Source organism: Sesamum indicum, unplaced genomic scaffold (genome assembly GCF_000512975.1).
Source record: "Sesamum indicum cultivar Zhongzhi No. 13 unplaced genomic scaffold, S_indicum_v1.0 scaffold00148, whole genome shotgun sequence".
In the NCBI taxonomy this organism is placed as follows: Eukaryota; Viridiplantae; Streptophyta; class Magnoliopsida; order Lamiales; family Pedaliaceae; genus Sesamum; species Sesamum indicum.
Window position 1 is genome coordinate 56,704 of NW_011628062.1, and position 10,283 is coordinate 66,986.

Sequence of the window (10,283 nt, forward strand, 5' to 3'; positions counted from 1 at the left end):
ACACAAACCTTGAAAAACTTCGACTTTGGATGTATTTCATTCTTGCAGCTGCCCTTGTTGTGGCCTATTTGAAGGCATTTACTGCAGGTATGCGTCAATCCTTTTCGCGTTGATGTGTTTGACTGCAGCTCATTAGGGCCCTTTCTCCTCAGTTTCTTAGGTCTGCCCCTTTTCTTTTTAATCTTAGGAGGTTTAAAGGGCTGAAAACTAGTTTTTATGTAATCTTGTGCTCCAAGGACAGCATGTAACACTTTGAGGTAAACTGGCTTCTTATAAAAATCATCCACATAATCATCCATTCTAGCCCTTTTTGAAACAATTGCTGAACAAGCATGACAACATGGGTATCCTGTCAATTGAAACATGCCACAACTGCATGTTTTCTTCTCTAAGTCAACCACATACTTGTTCAAGAAGTGGTCAATTTCATACTCTCCCCCACCACACCACCTAATGAAACAATTTCTTGCAGCATGTTGTTGCTTGTTTATCTTCTTTAGGATATTAGGGCAAATTGATCCTCCATACTTCTCCATTCCCTCTCTTTTCAATTGCAACCTAGACGTCAATTTTGTTCTAATCCACTCAAACATACTTATAATTGGTTTGTCCCTTGCCTCAAGTATGTAATTATTGAAGCTTTCGCACAAGTTATTCACCAAAATATCACATTTGCTATGAACTGGAAAATGTGATCTTGCCCAATATTGTGGATTTATCTTTCTTAGCCATTCAGAAGCTGTTTCCACATCAACTTTTATTTTTGGATCAAGTTCTTCAATTTTTTTCATAAAACCCTCAAATTCCCTTCTGTTTGCAGTTGAGGCTGCCCTCCAAAAGTATTCTTTCAGTTCAACAGATTTGAATTTCACTTTGAAATTTTCATACATGTGTCTCAAACAAAATCTATGTTCAGCATCTGGCACCAAATCTTTTAAGGCCTCAACAAGACCTTTTTGTCTATCAGAAATAAAAGAGTATTTTGTGGTGCCCAAACCCCCTATTTCATCCAAAAGTTCACTCACAAACCAACCCCAAGTGTCCCTATTTTCTACTTGTGTTACAGCCATCACAATTGGGAACATTTTATCATTTTCATCCCTTCCCACAGCCACAAGCAATTGACCCCCATAAACAGTTTTTAAGAAACAACCATCAAGACCTATGATTGGCCTACACCCGTCCATAAACCCCTTCTTTAAAGCATGCAGACTGAAATACATTCTATCAAAAACTGGGGGATCAGAATTTTCCAGTTTTTTAAGTATGAGCTTAGACCCTGGATTACAATTTCTGACAGTTTCACAGTAATCCCACAACAATTCGTATTGCTTTGCATCATCCCCCTTAATGCTTTGTAAAGCTTCTTTTTTTGCTCTCATCACCTTAAATTTACTCACATCCACATTGCATTTTGATCGAATTCTATTTTTCAATTGCTGAATAGGAATTGTGGGATTATCTCTTATTGCATTTTCAATTCTTTTTGCAAGATAAGATGCATTGGCAAGCCTATTTTCATATGTTCTTGTACATATATGCTTGTCCTTCATTATTTTAATTTGAAATGTAGGTCCACCTTGTATTGGTGAGGCATGGATCCTCCATTCACAACCCTCCACTTTACATTTTGCAGTCACTCTTGCAGCTTCATTTTTTAAAAATTCAATATCTACCCCATTCCGTATGCACCAGTCCCTCAAGGCCACCCTAAACTGTGCAGCATTTTGGAATTTCATCCCGACTACCAGATTTACATTTTTCATTGAATCAGATTCTTTAAAAACAGGGTGCTTTTCATTTTCATTATCATCACTCTCACAGTCCTTCCTCCCATCACCCTCACACTCATCCCCCCCCACCCCCTGCCCCTCACAGTCCTTTCTCCCATCACCCTCACTCTCATTCCCATCCCCATCCAATTCATCAAAATCTATTTCATCTAACAAGCATCTAATTTCTTCTTCCTGCTCCTTTTCAACTGGATTACCTTGGCTATCTACGACTAGAATAGGTTCAACATCCTCTTCCTCTCCCCTCACTACCTTGCACATAATCCTCATCAGATGAATCGTCAAATTCCGATGAGGACTCATTCAAAAATCTTTCATACATTTTTCTTTTTCCCTTTTCAGTCATTTTTTCAGAATTGTTTTGAATTGGAATTTCAACATTTTCAGTTATTGGTACATCATCCCCCAATGCCACACCCCCCTGCCCCTCACAGTCGACACTCTCAATCTCAACCCCATCCAATCCCTGACCCTCTACACCCTGCCCCTCACAGTCCTTCCTCCCATCACCCTCACACTCATCCCCCCCCCACCCCCTGCCCCTCACAGTCCTTTCTCCCATCACCCTCACTCTCATTCCCATCCCCATCCAATTCATCAAAATCTATTCCATCTAACAAGCATCTAATTTCTTCTTCCTGCTCCTTTTCAACTGGATTACCTTGGCTATCTACGACTAGAATAGGTTCAACATCCTCTTCCTCTACATAAATATTTACTGGAACATCCAAGTTTTTATGACAATTTTGTAGGTCAACCAAACAAATATCAGGGCATTCTTCTTTAATTTGTCTTATGCCCCATTCTAATGGTAGAGTGGGATCTTTATAATAAAATTTAAGCACTGACTTTTTCCCCCCGCACTGTTCATACATTGCTCCTAATTCATATAAACCCAAATAATCCAAATCTAATTTCTCAAATACTTTCTTGTGCCCTCCTACATAACTAAGTTTAGGATGTTTTACAAATTTTCCACCCCACCAAAAATTTATGTCATGTGTTTGAAACATCTGCACATAAATGAAACAAACCACAAAAAAAATATGCTTCAGCAAGAAGCAAAACCATAACAATAAAAGCACAGTAACTTCCCAACAATAAAAAAACATTCAATAATGCTTCAGCAAGAAGCAAAACCCTGACACAGGGTGCTTTTCATGTACATAACAATAAAAGCATAACATTATTTAATCAAAGTATATATTGACTAAAAAAATAGACCCAACACATTTGGGACCACAAAATGGAATAAAAAAAAAACAGTATAGATAGAAATGCCTACCTTAACTGCTTCTAAATCAGATGCTTTGTCAGTTTTTCCCACACAAGACCATTCAAAATATTGGTCACAGCCAAACCAAGTGTCTCAAAATATTGGTCACAGCCAAACCAAGTGTCAGCAGATCCGCTCTAGACTGTGAACTGCGAGATAAAGTAGAAGGGACCAGCCGTTATTGTATAAAATATTTATGATAAATCAAGAATAGAAACCTAGACACTTCTGTTATTGAAAGAAAAACAACTTAAATCACAACAAAAAATTACGCAGAAAATTCTGAGTTCATCTTTTGCCGAGGTAAAGTCACTAATAAACACCACAAGAACATTAGAAACAACAAATGCTTCAGGAACAGTGCAAGATCTTGATTGACCAAATAACTCAAAACATAAACCTTGCAGTTCACAATCAGAAAAATTGACACCCAATATTTCTTTATCCTTGACCCAAACAAATTTCACATTCCATTTTCTAGTACTTCGGGAAAGACACAATCTTTAAAACAACATAATACTAACAGAGCAATTCCCACAATTTAACAACTAAAATACTGAAAGTACGCCAACACAATTAGCCAGGGAATTTAACAACAAATAAAACACAAATAAACTAAATAAAATGAACAAACAAAAAAAAGAGCAGCCTCATAAATAGAAAACACCGACACAAAATGCTCTGTAATGGGATTGAGAAATAAAGACAAGTTGTTCAAGCCCAAGAAAAAATAATGGACACCAGGTGTTTGTTGAAATGTACCTTTGAGATGAATCCTCAAGTCCCTAGAAAGGCAAGAATGCTAGAACAGAAAGCTAGACACTTCTGCTGCAATTACACTCTTCTTTCTCTCAATTCTTTCCAAATGACTTTCTCTCTACATTCTGCTGCGAATTTCACACAGTTTAGCAGCAAAATATTGCATAATTACAGCAATATACACGCTGGAATACAACAATAATTACAACAATTACAATAAAATGAAAAGCAAAGGAGCCCGGATTCTTACTCCAAAATTCGGCCATACCACGCTGGAAATTGCGACCAAAGTATTCAGAAAAAGGATTTTCAAAATCCGACCATATCGGGATTATTTTTTGAGCGACGGCGTTTGGCGAAGGGAAAGGGAAATCGGAGCTTGAAATAGAGAAAACTGACCTCGAGATAGCGAAAATCGTTGTTGCAGTCGCGGGCAACGACGTTTGAATGGATTTCGCCGGCGGTGGTGGTGGATTTGAGTGGATTTAGTCGCCTCTCAGTCGCCTCTCAGTCGCCTCTCACGCTTCTTTCTCTCTTGCTAGAAACAAAAATATGAAAACCCTAGGTTTGACTAAAGTCAGCATTTTCAAATATAAGGAGGGGTATTTTCGTCTTTTACCCTTCTCACCAATATTTAATTCATGTAGGGAGGCAGTGTGCTACAGTATTTAATTGACAGGGAGGTATTTTGCGTTTTTTTTTTAACACAAGGGGGTAATTTGCTCTTTATCAATAACACAGGGGGGTATTTTGCTTTTAACCCTTAAAAAAACTCATCAACGAAGTGGAGTTTGTTATGCCAAATGGCATAACCCGAAAGTAGCCGGTGGTTTACGAATTCACCCCCAAATTCTGCACAGCCTGCAACAGATTTGGGCACTTGCAAGACATGCCAAGGTCTACCGGCCCTTCCCCCTCGCAGCTGTCTGTGCCACTGCCATCCCTGCTGCTGCACTTGTTAAGCCGGCAGAGGCAGCAAAGAAAAAGCCTGCTAAATGGATGGTTGTGCAGAGGAGGAACAAGGGCAAAGCTACAGTTACCGCAACCAAGCTGGCAGTGGAGGCGCAGCAATCGACTTCTCCACCGGCGGGCAAGGTGGAATAGGGACGACTAACCATGAAGGCTCCATAGCCTAAGGATAAGGAGGTTGCTTCTCCGGCACATTCAAAGTGCTCATCAACGGATTCCCCGACGGCCACGCAACACGCAATGCAGGGAACAAAAACTGATGAGATTGCAACGACCTGCAGCAAATCGAAGAAGCAGGCCGGAGGGGAGTCCCCCCTTATCCCCATGAAGATTGGATTTTAGAACTTGAGGGGCTTTAGCTTCTCAAACACAATGTGGTTGCCCACCTCATTAAGAATAACTGGCTTTGTTTCTTGGACATTTTGGAGACAGCTTGCAGCATCATCTATGCCGAAGATTTTTAGCCGCTCAATTCTGGGATGGTGCCAAACCAACAACTTTGACACCATCGCCGGCGGACGCATTCTTGTGGTTTGGGACCCGGCAGTCATTGACCTACATCCCGTGGATATATCGCCCCAAGTGATCCACTGCCGTGCCATGAATAAGTCCTCTCAACTCTCCTTCTATTCTCATTTACATATATGGTCTTTAATCTGTTGTCAATAGAAGGAGCATGTGGGAGAAGCTTTCTGATTTGGGACTAGCACTGAGCATGCCATGACTTATTATGGGCGATTTCAATTGTGTGAAATCTCCCGAGGAGAAGTAGCTTGGAGTGGCCTCGACTTGGTATGAGTTTAAGGATTTTGTGGACTGCTGTGTAGCGCTTGGATTACTCGATGTTCCCACTACGGGCTGCTACTACACATGGTATTCCAACAACGAAAGCAACCCTGTATGGTGCAAGGTCGATAAGGTCTTATACAACAATGAATGGTTTCAGGTCGATTTGCATTGCAACGCCCATTTCAACCCATCGGGATGCCTTTCCGACCACTCTGCGGGTATTATTTCTATCTTTGATTATGCACCCACTAAGCCAAAATTATTTCGCTTTTTCAATATGTGGGCAGATCATAATTTCTTAGCTACTGTTGAAGCAAGATGGAACTTGAGCGTGGAGGGAACGCCGCAATTCAGCCTTTGTAGGAGACTGAAAGCACTTAAAAGCGTGCTCAAGATATTCAACAAGCAGCACTACAGCCACATCTCTACCAGGGCCAAAGAGGCTGAGCTTGCACTACAAGATGCCCAGAGTCAACTTGAATCCAATCTGTGAGATGTGATGCTCCGAGACTCTTTGGGAGATCTTAGAAGGAAGGCCGTTTTTCTTGACGAGGCCGCACGACACTTCTTCTATCAGATAGCCAAAATCCACTTTCTTAAAGAGGGGGACCGCAACACCAAGTTCTTCCACGACATGCTGAAGAGGAATGTCGCAAGGAATTCCATTGGGACAGTCACTTGGGCGGACGGGACTATTATCACTGCTGCCGAGAATATTGCCCAAGAGTTCGTCGATTACTACACATCATTCTTGGGCACCGAGGCTCACACCCTCCCTGTCAATGATGGTGTGTTTGAATAGGGCCCCATACTCTCCCCCGAGCATACCGTGGAGCTTTGTCGGGCAGTCACACCGTTGGAGGTCAAGGATGCCATATTCCATATTAGCGACAACAAGGTTCCCGGCCCAAATGGATATTTCTCGTGCTTTTTCAAGAAAGCATGGAACATTGTGGGTGATCAAGTTTGTAGGGCCGTCTTGGATTTCTTTAGGAGTGGGCGGATGCTACGGCAGCTCAACCACACTATCATTGCCCTCGTGCCGAAAGTAGATCATTCCACCTCTATTGCGGATTACCGATCGATTTTGTGCTGCAATGTCATCTACAAGGCAATCACGAAAATCATCTTAGATCGGCTTGCGCCCGCTTTGGAGCACTTGATTGACCGATGCCAAGCTACGTTTGTTGGAGGCCGTAATATCACGGATAATATTTTCTTAGCTAAAAAAATGGTGCGGTAGTACTTGAGGAAATGGATTTCACCTTGATGTACTATCAACGTCGACCTACGCAAGGCGTTTGACTCGGTCTCATAAACATTTCTCGCCTGATTACTTCACGGGTATGGTTTTCCCCCACTGTTTATATCTTGGATTATGGAATGCGTTTGCAATTCATCTTTTTCAGTGGCTTTGAATGGCTCCCTTCATGGGTTTTTCCGTTAAGTTATTCAGGGGGTGGAGTGCTTTTGGTTTCAAGTTTTTCCACTTGCAGTGGCGGTCATCGAGAAAATCCACCGACTTTGTAGGAATTTCCTATGGAACTCTAGGAGGGCACCGATCGCTTGGAAGAAAATTTGCCATCCCAAGGAAGGTGGACTCGATATTCGGTACATACAGTCTTGGAACGTAGCTTTCCTTTTCCGTGTATTATGGAACATTCACCGCAAGGCAGACACGTCGTGGGTGCAATGGGTGAATGGTGCCTACCTTAAAGGTGTATCAATCTGAGACTGGCAACCGAAGAAGGGGGATTCTCCACGCCTTCAACGACTTGTCGAAATTCGCAACAGGGTGGTTACTGATTTTGGGTCTCCGGAGGCAGCGATCGAACAGATGACGACATGGTCTACCCCAAATGGAGTACTTGGTAAAATGGAGGGGAGGGGACAGCGAGGAGAACACTTGGGAGCGGGTGACGAAACTCAAGGCGTTTCTACAACTTGTCGAAGCTTATCATGCTTCCCATGAGCCGAAGACGTCGTCATCTCAGGTGGGGGAGGGTGTCACGGGCTGCCTGCGCACTCTACACTTTTAACGCACACTTGGGCCACTTAACCGCTCTACACGACTGACCAATCAACCTTCGCTGACAGACGCTGGACTTCCGCAATTTTAGAGTTTTAAGTGTTGGTCTTTATTTTCTCTTTGTTACTTTGCTTTGTTTTGTTTAGATTGCTCATGGGATGTTAGGCCTCCTGAGGTACATTTTTCAATCTTCTTAATGTCTACTGTTTTTAATAGAATTTATCTTTTTAAACCTATTATATGGGGGAATGAGTATAAGAAGCCTGATCTAGTGACGTGTTAGAGTCCCCCTCATGGCGGTCCCCTTACTCTAGCGTCGTTGTTTATTGTATATGCATTTTTCAGTATAAATAAAAGCTCCTTTCTTAAATTGCGTGTACAATTTACTGTCGTGTGATTATTCCTCCCATTTTGTGATTCCTGTCAGCGCACTGCGTTAGTGCCGAGCGGGAATGTGTTGCGATTTGCAGAAGTAGTCAGCGGACTACTAGCCACACGGTGCGCGTTGGGGAAGGCGCCTCGTGAGGAACAAATCGAAATGACAAAGGGTTGAATTTTAGCTAATCGTGGCAGCAGTGACACTCTACCGCTTACAATACCCTGTCGCGTATCTAAGTCATTTGCAAATGATTCTACCCGCCGCTTGATGGGATTGTATTTCAAGGCGGCCAGCGCGCGACTCGTCTTCCGCGATGGTTTGGCTAACGACACGTGCCCTTGGGGACCCTGGGGCCCCTATGGCGGGTCGACAAGCGGACGGTGGGCGTATGCGTCGCTTTTAGCGCAAATATTAACTTAGAAGCGTTGAGTCATAATCCGGCGCATGGTGGCTTTGCGTCACTGGTTTTTCAACCAAGCGCGAGGACCAATTGTGCGAATCAATGGTTCCTCTCGTACTAGGTTTAATTGCTATTGCGACGACGTCATCAGTCGGGTAAAACTAATCTATCTCACGATGGTCTAAACCCAGCTCACGTTCCCTATTGGTGTGTGAACAATCAAATACTTGGTGAATTATGCTTCACAATGGTAGAAAGAGTCGACATCGAAGGATGAAATAGCAAAGTCACTATGAATGTTTGGTTGCCAAAAGCCAGTTATCCATGTGGTAATTTTTCTGACACGTCTAGCTTCAAATTTTAAAGGTCTAAATGATCGTTAGGCCACGCTTTCACGGTATGTATTTATACTGGAAATCAGAATAGAAATGAGCATTTACCCTTCTATTCCACACGAGATTTCTATTTTCGTAGAGCTCATCTTAGGACACCTACGTTATCTTTTAACAGATGTGCCACCCCAACTAAACTCCCCACCTGACAATGTATTCCGCCCAGATCAGCCCGTCAGAGCGTGCCTTGGGTCCAAAAGGAGGGGCGATGCCCCGCCTCCGATTCACAAAATAAGTAAAATAACGTTAAAAGTAGTGGTATTTCACTTTCACTTTTCGGCTCCCACTTATCCTACAACTCTTAAGTGATTTCACAAAGTCGGACTAGAGTCAAGCTCAACAGGGTCTTCTTTCCCCGCTGATTCCACCAAGCCCATTCCCTTGGCTGTGGTTTCGCTGGATAGTAGACATGGACAATGGGAATCTCGTTAATACATTCATGCTCGTCTCTAATTAGATGACGAGGCATTTGGCCACCTTAAGAGAGTCATAGTTCCTCCCTCCATTTACCCGCACTTGGTTGAATTTCTTCACTTTGACATTCAGAGCACTGGGCAGAAATAACATTGCGTGAGCATCCACAGGGACCATCACAATGCTTTGTTTTAGATTGTACACATTCCAATTACAAGACTCGTAGAGCTCAGTATTGTTATTTATTGTCACTACCTCCCCATGTCAGGATTGGTAAATTGCGCGCCTGCTGCCTTACTTGGATGTGGTAGCCGTTTCTCAGGCTCCATTTTCGAAATCGAACCCTAATTCTCTGTCACCCGTCACAACCATAGTAGGCCACTATCCTACCATCGAAAGTTGATAGGGCAGGAATTTGAATGATGTGTCGCCGGCACGAGGGTCGTTCGATCTGTCGAGTTATCATGAATCAACGCAACAACGGGCAGAGCACACCAATTCGTTATGTATGGATGATGAGATTCCATTGATACAGAGCCAATTCCAATAGACTTATTGGAGGGTCCCATTGGCGTGCATCCAATAGGAATTGAACCTACGATTTCGCCAATTATGAGTTGGGCGCTTTAACCATTCAGCCATGGATGCTTAGCAGGGATCCTCGTACATGGTGAATAACCAAATTCCAATTGAAATAAAATCTTTAGGATAAATCAATACAATTTAGGAGGAATCAATGAGAGGACATCAATTCAAATTCTGGATTTTCGAATTGAGAGAGATATTGAGAGAGAGCAAGAATTTTGCCGACCTTTTATCTAATAAATGCATCCCTTGTAGAAGTTGGGGTTTGTTGCATGTATTAGCTCTACAATTACTACAGTTATCCGACTAGTAAGTACCATCAAATGAACTGTAACTTATTTAATGAGCCATTTGAAGTTTCACAGTCTGAATTAGTTCATACTTGCACATGTGTAGCTTAATCTTTGAGATAAGCATATGACTATTGGCAGGATCAACCTGGTAGTATTCCTCATCGACTCCGTCGACCGCATGGGATGACGCCAAAATGATGACGAG

General features: G+C 42.5%; 1 protein-coding gene and 1 non-coding gene across 2 annotated transcripts in view; one reads left to right on the forward strand and one right to left on the reverse strand.

Moving 5' to 3' along the window:
* Window positions 1-5,901, forward strand: part of LOC105179353 (protein CASP-like) — a 22,966-nt gene extending 17,065 nt beyond the window's left edge. The window contains exon 7 of the mRNA XM_011102949.2: window positions 5,874-5,901. Within this exon, the coding sequence (XP_011101251.1) occupies window positions 5,874-5,880 (7 nt within the window). The 3' untranslated portion in view covers window positions 5,881-5,901. The remainder of the gene's footprint in view (window positions 1-5,873) is intronic.
* Window positions 5,902-9,774: 3,873 nt separating this feature from the next.
* On the reverse strand, window positions 9,775-9,848 carry TRNAM-CAU. The gene has a single exon. It is a non-coding gene; the product is annotated as a tRNA-Met (tRNA).
* Between the last annotated feature and the right edge of the window lie 435 nt (window positions 9,849-10,283).